The following is a 12903-nucleotide window of genomic DNA, read 5'->3' as shown; positions in this document are numbered from 1 at the left end:
GGGTAAAACACTTTTATTGTTAAATCATTATATATACTGTAGTGTTTACCGGGTAAAACCCTTTTATTGTTAAACCATCATATGTACTGTAGTGTTTACCGGGTAAAACACTTTTATTGTTAAACCATTATATATACTGTAGTGTTTACCGGGTAAAACACTTTTATTGTTAAATCATCATATATACTGTAGTGTTTACCGGGTAAAACACTTTTATTGTTAAACCATCATATATACTGTAGTGTTTACCGGGTAAAACACTTTTATTGTTAAACCATCATATTTACTGTAGTGTTTACCGGATAAAACACTTTTATTGTTAAACCATTATATATACTGTAGTGTTTACCGGATAAAACACTTTTATTGTTAAACCATTATATATACTGTAGTGTTTACCGGGTAAAACCCTTTTATTGTTAAACCATCATATTTACTGTAGTGTTTACCGGATAAAACACTTTTATTGTTAAACCATCATATTTACTGTAGTGTTTACCGGATAAAACACTTTTTATTGTTAAATCATTATATATACTGTAGTGTTTACCGGGTAAAACACTTTTATTGTTAAACCATCATATGTACTGTAGTGTTTACCGGATAAAACACTTTTTATTGTTAAATCATTATATATACTGTAGTGTTTACCGGGTAAAACACTTTTATTGTTAAATCATCATATATACTGTAGTGTTTACCGGGTAAAACACTTTTATTGTTAAACCATCATATATACTGTAGTGTTTACCGGGTAAAACACTTTTATTGTTAAATCATCATATATACTGTAGTGTTTACCGGGTAAAACACTTTTATTGTTAAACCATTATATATACTGTAGTGTTTAACGGGTAAAACACTTTTATTGTTAAATCATCATATATACTGTAGTGTTTACCGGGTAAAACACTTTTATTGTTAAATCATCATATGTACTGTAGTGTTTACCGGGTAAAACACTTTTATTGTTAAACCATTATATATACTGTAGTGTTTACCGGGTAAAACACTTTTATTGTTAAACCATTATATATACTGTAGTGTTTACCGGGTAAAACACTTTTATTGTTAAACCATCATATTTACTGTAGTGTTTACCGGGTAAAACACTTTTATTGTTAAATCATCATATATACATTGTACTGTAGTGTTTACCGGGTAAAACACTTTTATTGTTAAATCATCATATATACTGTAGTGTTTACCGGGTAAAACACTTTTATTGTTAAATCATCATATATACTGTAGTGTTTACCGGGTAAAACACTTTTATTGTTAAACCATTATATATACTGTAGTGTTTACCGGGTAAAACACTTTTATTGTTAAACCATCATATTTACTGTAGTGTTTACCGGGTAAAACACTTTTATTGTTAAATCATCATATATACATTGTACTGTAGTGTTTACATGGTAAAACACTTTTATTGTTAGAGCATCCAAGGTTCTCTATTTTTACTCTATCTGGATTATTAATATTTATATACAATGTATAATCAACTGGGGCCGCGGTAGCCGAGTGGTTAAGGTGTCCCAACACTTTATCACTAGCCCTCCACCTCTGGGTTGCGAGTTCGAAACCTACGTGGGGCAGTTGCCTGGTACTGACTGTAGGCCGGTGGTTTTTCTCCGGGTACTCCGGCTTTCCTCCACCTCCAAAACCTGCATGGCACGTCCTTAAATGACCCTGGCTGTTAATAGGACGTTAAACAAAAACAAACCAAACCAAACCAATATGATAAACTATATCTACTGTCGACAATCCTAGGAACCAGCATACAGTTATTATTGACGTTTTAAGCATGTCTATATAGATTACCCCAGTAACCCGACATTGTTTGGACGTTAAACTGAAAAGCCAATAAGTAATATACTATATTTACATATGTAACATCATACACTACAAGTCTGTGAAAACTAATTTTCCGCCATTCTTCTGATTAAAAAGGAACCCCTATCATTTACACTAAATTAAACTCACTGCTAGTTTTTCAATTACGTGGAGAGGGACAACAATTGAATTTAGATAACCTTGTAACGTTTTCTTTATTTAAACACGTGATCGCCCTTTCCATCATCTTACATCTATTTTCCATGTAAGCACGTAGTAAGTAATCTTTATCTATGATACAGCGCTGTGGATCGTCTCAGGTTTAAATTATTCCTAACACCACCTTCCACCAAAAGGAATGCTTCTCTTTAGATAATAATGGATTCCGCGGAGGGCTACGTCGGGGAGTCTAAAACGTAGACGGAAGGAAAGAATTCCGGAATAGATTAAATTTTGATGTGTATTAAATGTATTAGATTCATTTTACTCAAACGCATCAGCAGCTTAAAGTAAGAAATAGTAACACAGACTTGATCACGATGTCTTACGGGATACAAACATAACTGTGTCTGAGCGTGCGTCCGATAATATCTCTTGCTTATGGAAATCAAAAATGAGGATTATGAAATAGCAATATATTCGTTAGTTTTACAATATGTACAGGGATCCTTACAAGGACTGTAAGATTGTTGTCTCGGCTAGTTGAATATTTATACCGTAATTCAGATGAAATCTTGTTCGTTTTATTTCTATTAGAACGATTATGTTTCGCTTTGTACTCCACAACATCATATCAATATACACGTTGAAACTATTCAAAGGTTTGTCCTAGCAAAATGAGAATGGAATCGTAAAAATCAGCTGTTTTAAGGAATAATATCGTATATCGATATATATATTTAAGAACGCCGATGCGGCGCAGTGGTATAAGCTGCGGGTATTTCTGGCTAGGCGATTGGGTGCCGTAGATCGTGAGTTGGAGGCCCGGTCAGGGCACGAGTCAAAAAGTCTTCCTGCGTCATTTGTGTTACTATGTTATATATATATAACGACCCTCCCGTCTCATAACAATGATACAGGGACGAAACTACACATAGAGAGAATTATAATATACAGTGGAACTTCGTTAACTCGAACTCGGATAACTCGAATACCCCGCTTAAATCGAAGTACCTCGCCGGTCCCGGCCGAATTCTCTCTTTATCTTAGTAAAAAAAACTCGGAAAATTCGAATTCGGATAACTCGAATAACTCGGATAATACGAAGTAAAAATTTGGTCCCAACAATAAAAATCCTACTTGAAATGTTCGAATAACTCGAAGTATAATTTTCGTCGATCGGTGGCAGACGCCGACATTTTTTAAGAGCTAAATTCCGTTTGTAATACTGAACAAATCGGCACTACTAACCTACATGCTGTTATAAGTGTTTCATGAATTCATAAAAGAAATTGTCGGTTGAATCTTATAACAACAAGTCTTGGTGATAAAAAGTACTGCTTTACTTACATCAGGTAATTTCCCAAGGCGGTCGCCGATATCAGTACACACGATAGTCAACAACTCATCTACCCGTTCGCTCAAGCGGAAGTAATCTCTGACACACCGGTAGATCTACCCGGCTGATGTTTTTACAGGTGTAGAAATGACACAGTCACCGGCGCCTATTAAATCTTTAAACTGCTGAAACAATAGCGTAATTACTGCCGAGGTGTTCAGAGTACAACTGTAACGGTCAGTGCTGTCTATTAAATCGGATAAAACGCCAACTCAGTTACAGTAACATTTTATACGCACATGCGCAGCCCAACTTCCGGTGCTAATACACATGGAAATGGCGTGGTTATCAATAAAAAGTAAGTAGGCCGATCAAACAGTATTTTATATATGTCCAATAAAAGGTAATGGTTCTGTTACGTTTTGTATGCAATCTGTGTTAAACTTAAACGGTTATTTGTTTTGACATTAATAACTTGTTATTTTGTCGAATTCCGTTTTATCGTTTACCTTTTGCAAACATGACTTGCACATCAGATCGTTATTGAAGTGACTAAGTGAAAGAAACTTTATCGTGACTGTATATCGGCAAAACTACACCAAATTACAATTGACATAACGAAACATTACATATATATTTACATGTATTGACCAGTCTTCACACTAAACTGATGAGCGACAGAGCGAAGTTATATAATGTTGACAAATATTGACCAAACTTTTCACCAAAAACGATAACTCGCTTAATTCGAACACTCGGATAACTCGAAGTTTTTCCGTGGTCCCGTTGACTTCGAGTTAACGAAGTTCCACTGTATATCATTTTTGGAGCCGGGGCCACTCGTCCTAAGAATTAAGGTGTGACATTCATGATTATCATAATTAAGGCGTGGCATTCATGGTTACCACAATTAAGGCGTCACGTTCCTAGTTACCACAATTAAGGTGTGACATGCATGGTTACCACAATTAAGGCGTGGCATTCATGGTTACCACAATTAAGGCGTCACGTTCATGGTTACTACAATTAAGGTGTCACATTCATGGTTACCAAAATTAAGGCGTGGCATTCATGGTTACCAAAATTAAGGCGTGGCATTCATGGTTACCACAATTAAGGCGTCACTTTTCTAGTTACCACAATTAAGGCGTCACGTTTCTAGTTACCACAATTAAGGCGTCACGTTCATGGTTACAACAATTAAGATGTGACATTCATGGTTACCACAATTAAGGCGTCACGTTCATGGTTACCACAATTAAGGTGTCACATTCATGGTTACCACAATTAAGGCGTGGTATTCATGGTTACCACAATTAAGGCGTGACATTCATGGTTACCACAATTAAGGCGCATGTTCATGGTTACCGCAATTAAGGCGTCACATTCATGGTTACCACAATTAAGGCGTCACATTCATGGTTACCACAATAATGGTATGACATTCATGGTTACCACAATAAAGGCGTGACATTCATGGTTACCACAATTAAGGCGTCACGTTCATGGTTACCACAATTAAGGTGTCACGTTCATGGTTACCACAATTAAGGCGTCACATTCATGGTTACCAAAATTAAGGCGTCACGTTCATGGTTACCACAATAAAGGCGTCACATTCATGGTTACCACAATTAAGGCGTCACATTCATGGTTACCACAATAAAAGCGTGACATTCATGGTTACCACAATTAAGGTGTGACATTCATGGTTACCACAATTAAGGTGTGACATTCATGGTTACCACAATAATGGCATGACATTGATGGTTACCACAATTAAGGCGTCACATTCATGGTTACCACAATTAAGGCGTCACATTCATGGTTACCACAATTAAGGTGTCACGTTCATGGTTACCACAATTAAGGCGTCACGTTCATGGTTACCACAATTAAGGCGTCACGTTCTTGGTTACCACAATTAAGGCGTCACGTTCTTGGTTACCACAATTAAGGCGTGATATTTATGGTTACCATAATTAAGGCGTCACATTCAGGGTTACCACAATTAAGGTGTCGCATTCAGGGTTACCACAATTAAGGCGTAGTCTCAGGGTTATGGCAATTAACTATATGCATATCTCAATGAAGGGAAGGAAGTACATATCTGGTATGTACGGATAGTAAGGTGGTATATAGAAACAAATAATTGTTAGCAAATTACAGGATTAAATGAGAGTATATGTTTATGAATGGACCAGTAATGAGGTCGGATTGGCAGTCTCAGACGATTGATGACGTTTGAGGGGGTCACCGGCACAGCAGTATACGGAAATTATAGTGCCTGTTTTCTAGGAAACACATGTACTGACTGTCTATGTTGACTTATTACTCCAATAACTGGAGATATCGAGTCAACTGTGTTATGTACGGAGTGCGCCCTTGCTAAGTGATATTGGCGGAGATTGTATTTTGTTAGATCTAATTGTGTACCCACAATATAAATATGCGATATTGGTTGACACGCCTGGTCGCTTTAATGCCATCCACGTTATTGAAATTGACAGTATATTTTATGTAAGTTGTCAGGACAAGACGGTCTAATGATTTTGCAATTAAACGCACTTTTGAGACGAAAATGTAATTGAAAGTTTAGATTTCAATAATAACAATTCACGGAAAACTATCTTTTATCATCAGTATATGTGTTTATGTTTGGTGAGATGTGAAAATAATCGTCTCCTCTCTTCACTGACAAACATAATCATCGTAGCGACTGTTTATCTCGATCGCTTCATACTTCACAGCGTAACCTTGTCAATATTGCGATCATGGCAATGTCCCTTTATAACACACAGCCTTCCATTTATATGAAGTGATTGGCTCGGATTGATACCGGGCCCGATATAAACACGATTTTCACCCTAACACACATCTCTGATGATGGCCTCGACATTCGTACTTGCCGGGACTAATCAGATTATACGAGAAACGATTTAGACAGAAATTAACAACCTCAACCTGACGATCAGTTTGACAGAAGTAGCCATTATAATAACACGGTCATCACACAATGTTGTTTTCCTCGGTTAACAAAGCTTAGCGATCCACCAATCCAATGTCGCTAACGAAATTGTTACTAATATCCTGAATCCAACAAATTGACAGTAAAATCACGGTACACATTTTATCGTAAAGAAGGATGACTATAAAATAGTTCCGATACACAAATCATCGTGACGTCACAGCGACGTTTGCATTGTGATGTCAGAAAAGCGTAAACCTAAAACTGAGAATATTAATGTCTTAAATTCATTTTGAATATCTGTGACATATCGTGGTTGCTTGATTGACGAAACTAGTTCATTTTGGCTTCTAAAATCTCCAGATGATTTCTTACTTTTTTATTTCCATCGCTCTATTTCCGCAGCCTAATTGACTTGAAGATCGACGATGTGTACAAATTACCTTATATCACGATTTCCGTTTAAATGTGTTGGTCGTCTTCATTAACGGTGAATACTCTACCTGTGTTACCACTTCCGGTGTCACTTCCGGTGTCACTTCCGGTGTCACTTCCGGTGTCACTTCCGGTGTCACTTCCGTTTCCTACCTACAAGGTTTATATGGTGGGTATCGCCGATAGAAATGCTTCATGCGTTTCTGTAAATCCTATTTCCGGTGTATTTTTGTAACTATTGTAAATCCATATTGATTTACGGTTTGTTAACACGGTTTTTTGTTGTTGTGTTGTTTGTTCCTCAATCATCAATTAAATCCAACATAAGATTTTATATCTACAGTAGGTATTGCCTTGTTACGGTATTTAAATAATTTGACGGAGCCGGAATGCACACAAGTATTTTACTTATCATTCCAGAAACAGCGGGAAACGGATTGATTTCTAATCAGTGTAAATTTCATTTCCGGTCTGTACTCCTCCTGTTTAGAGATGACATTTTATTCTGACATTTATTGACATTATAATTGCTTCTGTAAAATAGGTCTATTTCGGAATAATTGCTCAGTGTAAACGATTAAATGCACGCACATGTGTTTATATATGATTGTAACTATTGTAAAACAACGTGCATTAAGTTACCGACCTATATCGGTCACTCTTGTTGGCAATCGGAACACCTCGCCTCCGTCTGCGAAGTCTAGTTTCGGAGAAAATGACGAGGGGTTCCGATTGTCTTGTTGGCGGGGATGTAAGCGCGCGGGGTGTCCTGGGAAAAACACGTGGTTGGACAGGTGACCCCGTACCTTTTCACGTCCGACTGGGGAATCGAACCCAAGCCGCCTAGGTGAAAGGCAAGTGTGTTACCACTGTGTCAACCGACCAACAAGAAATATAAACAATCATCTGGAGGATTAGTATTGTATAGTCGAATCCTGGGAGGACTTGTACGGGTACATTTAAGGACAGAATAGATACACTTTGACATAATTAAGAATGTTATGATAATAACATGACAAATTTTAGTGATAAACAAGAAATATCTTAAAAAAAGATAAACGGCATAGTTTTAATGCTGGTGGTTATAATATAAAACTGCTGGTGAAATAAATGAATGAACTAATGTGTTTCAGCTCAGAAAACAAAATCATATCAGTTTGAATCATTTTTTGGTGATAATAATACTGCATTTGAATCAGGAATATAGATTTTATTAATTTGTCATTGGAAAAGATACATCCACTTATTCAGCTTGCATTCAATATTAACTTGTTTCGTTTTTAACTGCATATCTACATTTTGCATTTACCGCAACATTATCCAATCACATACTTCATCTTGACCAGTAACGCCACCTGTCGCGTCATTTCCGGGACCAACAGAATATTATACGGCTATGCCGAAAAAATGTAACTTGATGTACAATACATAAAATACATAATTGTTGAGTGTAGAGATGATATACCTGTATTAGACAGTAATCTGAAGTTTAACTTTATATAGTGTAAGGTAACAGACCTCAGACCAAAGCTCCACAATTAAAGGTTCAGGGAAACAATTAAAACCTTAAAATCCTGAGATTTCTATATATGCAAATTAAGAAAACAAGATTTTAAATTTGTTTCCCTTATTTATAAAACTAACGAGAAAATGACTACTGTTCCTCAATCGGGTTTTCATATCCGTTGACTGCAATAATGTATTTTTCTCGACGGAAGTCTGTCATTTGAAACGGTGTCTTTGTATTTGCCCTTGCTGTCGCCGGTGTAACATTATATTGGGCGCCTCGGTCTCGTATATGCACGCCTTTTAAATGTAGTGCAAAGAATATCAAAACGTTCCGACTGCATCTGCAATGGAAAGACAGTAATCCCAAATAAAGAAATATCGTCATGGAATTCGAATATACCTCAATACGTTACAGGTTAACGGTTTACTGGAAACATTTCTTACAAGACAAATATGGTTTTATTTATCTTGTGACTACACTACGCAAAACTTTTGTCTGGTGACATGGCACTGTTGTAAATAAATCCGCCATTCTGGTTTCCGTCATACTATTAAACAAGTTCGGATTAACGCACTAGTAATAATGGATTCTCCTCTCAGTAAACAGTGTTTGTGACACCTCGTCAGCCATTTATCATCATTATGATTATCATCAATATAATAATTATCAATGAAATCATTATCAATATCATAATTATCAATATACTAATTAACATATCATTTATCATCATTATAATTATCATCAATATAATAATTATCAATGAAATCATTATCAATATAATAATTATCAATATACTAATTAACAATGCAACAATTACCATAATAATAATTGTCAATATAATGATTATCAATATAATAATTATCAATACAATAATTATCAATATAACAATCATCAATATCATTATTATCAATATTACATTATTTCAATATATTAAGGCGTTGATAAACTACATAATGATTAAAACACGCCCGATAATAAAACCGTTTAACGTTACAGCGGCCATCTGATCAAACGAATATACACACTCTAAGATGTGTGACAGTGAAAACACATTTAAAAATTAATTTAATAATAAATGCCGAATAATGAATATTAAATTCATCGTACCGATGTTTCGTTCTTCTATGACTCGTCAGTGATGGGGCGATACAGTTGTTTGGTTTTTCTAGGTCTCGACGGTGATGTTGGGAATATTATACAGCTGATTGGTCCCTGTAGGACTCGTCAGTGATGTTAGGGACACCATATAGCTGATTGGTCCCTGTAGGACTCGTCAGTGATGTTAGGGACACCATATAGCTGATTGGTCCCTGTAGGACTCGTCAGTGATGTTAGGGACACCATATAGCTGATTGGTCCCTGTAGGACTCGTCAGTGATGTTAGGGACACCATATAGCTGATTGGTCCCTGTAGGACTCGTCAGTGATGTTAGGGACACCATATATCTGTTTTGTCCTTCTAGGACTCGGCAGTGATGTTAGGGACATCATATATCTGTTTTGTCCTTCTAGGACTCGGCAGTGATGTTAGGGACATCATATATCTGTTTTGTCCTTCTAGGACTCGGCAGTGATGTTGGGGACATCATATATCTGTTTTGTCCTTCTAGGACTCGTCAGTGATGTTAGGGACATCATATATCTGTTTTGTCCTTCTAGGACTCGTCAGTGATGTTAGGGACATAATTTATAGCTGTTTCGTCCTTCTAGGACTCGTCAGTGATGTTAGGGACATCATACAGCTGTTTCGTCCTTCTAGGACTCGTCAGTGATGTTAGGGACACCACACAGCTCTTTCGTCCTTCTAGGACTCGTCAGTGATGTTAGGGACATCATACAGGTGTTTCGTCCTTCTAGGACTCGTCAGTGATGTTAGGGACATCATACAAGTGTTTCGTCCTTCTAGGACTCGTCAGTGATGTTAGGGACATCATACAGGTGTTTCGTCCTTCTAGGACTCGTCCGTGATGTTAGGGACACCACACAGCTCGTTCGTCCTTCTAGGACTCGTCAGAAGGGAATCCCAGACAGATGTTAAAATATAGAAGAGGAGGTGTCTTATTAAATTCTTTTTGATATTAAGTGGAATCAGATAATTACTTATACAATGATAAACTTTCTATCTGTCCAGGGCGTTGGTCGGAGAACACGTACATCGAGGAGGGTCAGTTAGTCCCGGGTCAGACCTCTCACGAGTTCTCGTATCACTCGAGAGTTCGACAGAGATGAACCGATCATGCTGATTTTAATGCACACCTGACGTTGAATCATGACGGTGTTCCGGATATCTTAACGGTTCTAATTTTATAGGAACATCACGTTGTATTTTATTACTTATTACAGTAAAACTGATACACTATCTGATGAAAATAGAAAATTAAAAACGCGGTCAATTAAAAGTGATCAATATGAACCTTCATTTTAGGTTTGGTTATTTGTGACGTAGAATTATTCCATGCTACATTTTACCACAAAGTTACTGTATAGGAGAAACTGTTAGTATCAACAGTAAATCATTGGTGATTGTAAGAAACTACATGTCCAGACAAACATTTTAGTATATTACAGTTGTGTGATCGCACAACGTTCCAAAAACATCGTGCGCACACCGTGCAGTCATCGTGCGCACAAATGTGCGATGTGCGATACAAACCGCACAACTGTGCGATGTAAACCGCAAAGCTAACGATAGGGTTATAAATATTACGGAATAACTAGTTATACGAAAAGATATACGAAAAAATTAAAATTATGATATAAGATAGAATTAACGTTGTGCGATCACATAACTGTACATGACAATTTTTGTGCAAATTTAATTATATGTATTCATGTTTGAAATTCAACATTATTCTCCTATAAAGATGACCCTTAACATGTTGAACGGTGTATTGTAAAGTTTTACACGTTGCCGGGATCTATATCACGGAATGTTTTATATTTGTAGTGACGTCACTAATCGCCAGTATCCTGTCTCTCACCTTGATTGCCGTGGACAGATTTTTTGGGATCGTATTTGCCATGAAAGCTCACATAATAGAGCGACGTGCCTGTCATTCCCTGGTGATCATATGGATGATCTCGATCATCGTGGGGGCGCCACTACTCTATGTCCGCCAAGTGCACGAGCGGCATTGGAAGGACCACGTGGAACGTTGGTGTGACGGGGAATGGCCGTCAGTAAAATATGGCGTAAATACAGACAATAAAACACTGTACTATCGCCCAGCACGGGTGGCTTACTGGACGTTTGTGTCACTGATGCTGTTCATCATTCCAATTTTGGCAATGTTTGGGGCTTACTGTGGAATCATGAAGACTCTATGGTCGGCGCGTGCCCCAGGAGAGAGACTGAAGGGCGAAATAAAAGTACAGACTAAGATGAAGCGAAAGGTGAAGTATGCTTCCTGTCTTTACAATATTGTTTTATTTTAACACGGTAAATGGTAAGGAAACATCTTTGTTTTTACCTAATAAACCTTTAATTTCCAGGTTTAAAACAGTATTTTTCTAATCAATAACCACCCTATACTCAGATAGTCTTTGACTCAGTATAAACACAGAGATCCCTTGACTCATTTTTTATTTACTTATCTTTTGACGCAATATATGCGCAGATATTGTTTGACTCGGTACATACTTAGATATGCTTTGACACAGTACATCCTATCCTTTGCCTTAGTTTATGCCCAGATATCATTTGACTCAGTTTATACCCAGATATAATTTGACTCGATATATACTTAGATATCCTTTGAGTCCGCATATACCCAGATATCCTTTAAGTCAGTATAAACACAGATATCCTCTGAGTCAGTATAAACACAGATATCCTCTGAGTCAGTATAAACACATATATCCTCTGAGTCAGTATAAACACAGATATCCTCTGAGTCAGTATAAACACAGATATCCTCTTGAGTCAGTATAAACACAGCTATCCTCTGAGTCAGTATAAACACATATATCCTTTGAGTCCGCATATACCCAGATATCCTCTGAGTCAGTATAAACACAGATATCCTTTGAGTCCGCATATACCCAGATATCCTCTGAGTCAGTATAAACACATATATCCTTTGACTTACCATAAAATTAGACATATTGCATGTGGTTCCTCTATAGCATTACACGCATAACCCTAAACAAAACAAATGAAATAAATCAGTTTTAATGTAACATAGATTCAGGAAAACGTTGTGTGAAATAGTTTATCCAAAAGATAATTCCCTTCAAATAGTGGCATTAGCTATTCAAATCGCCCTGCGTCCGTGGTCTGTGGTCCGTCCGTCCGCCCGTCCGTAAACAATTCTTGTTATCGCAATTTTTCAGAAAATCCTAAAGGAATCTTTCTCAAAGTTCATATGTAGGTTTCCCTTGGTGCCTAGTTATGCATAATGCATTTTGAGACCAATCAGAAAACAACATGGCCGACAGGCAGCCATCTTGGATTTTGACACTTGAAGTTTCTTATCACTATTTCTCAGAAAGTACTGAAGGGATCTTTTGCAAATTTCATATGTAGGTTTTCCTTGGTGCCTAGTTATGCATATTACATTTTGAGACCAGTTGGAAAACATCATGGCCGACAGGCAGCCATCTTGGATTTTGACAATTGAAGTTGATATCACTATTTCTCAGAAAGTACTGAAGGGA

The 12903-nt window shown here is 37.0% G+C and overlaps 1 protein-coding gene across 1 annotated transcript in view; it reads left to right on the top strand.

Moving 5' to 3' along the window:
* Positions 1-12903, top strand: part of LOC117339602 (QRFP-like peptide receptor) — an 81167-nt gene that overhangs the window by 45292 nt on the left and 22972 nt on the right. The window contains exon 2 of the mRNA XM_033901294.1: positions 11195-11640. Within this exon, the coding sequence (XP_033757185.1) occupies positions 11195-11640 (446 nt within the window). The remainder of the gene's footprint in view (positions 1-11194; positions 11641-12903) is intronic.

This window comes from Pecten maximus, chromosome 1 (assembly GCF_902652985.1).
Source record: "Pecten maximus chromosome 1, xPecMax1.1, whole genome shotgun sequence".
Lineage (NCBI taxonomy): Eukaryota > Metazoa > Mollusca > Bivalvia > Pectinida > Pectinidae > Pecten > Pecten maximus.
Note: the sequence above shows the minus strand (reverse complement) of the source record. Positions and strands in the feature narration are given on the sequence as shown.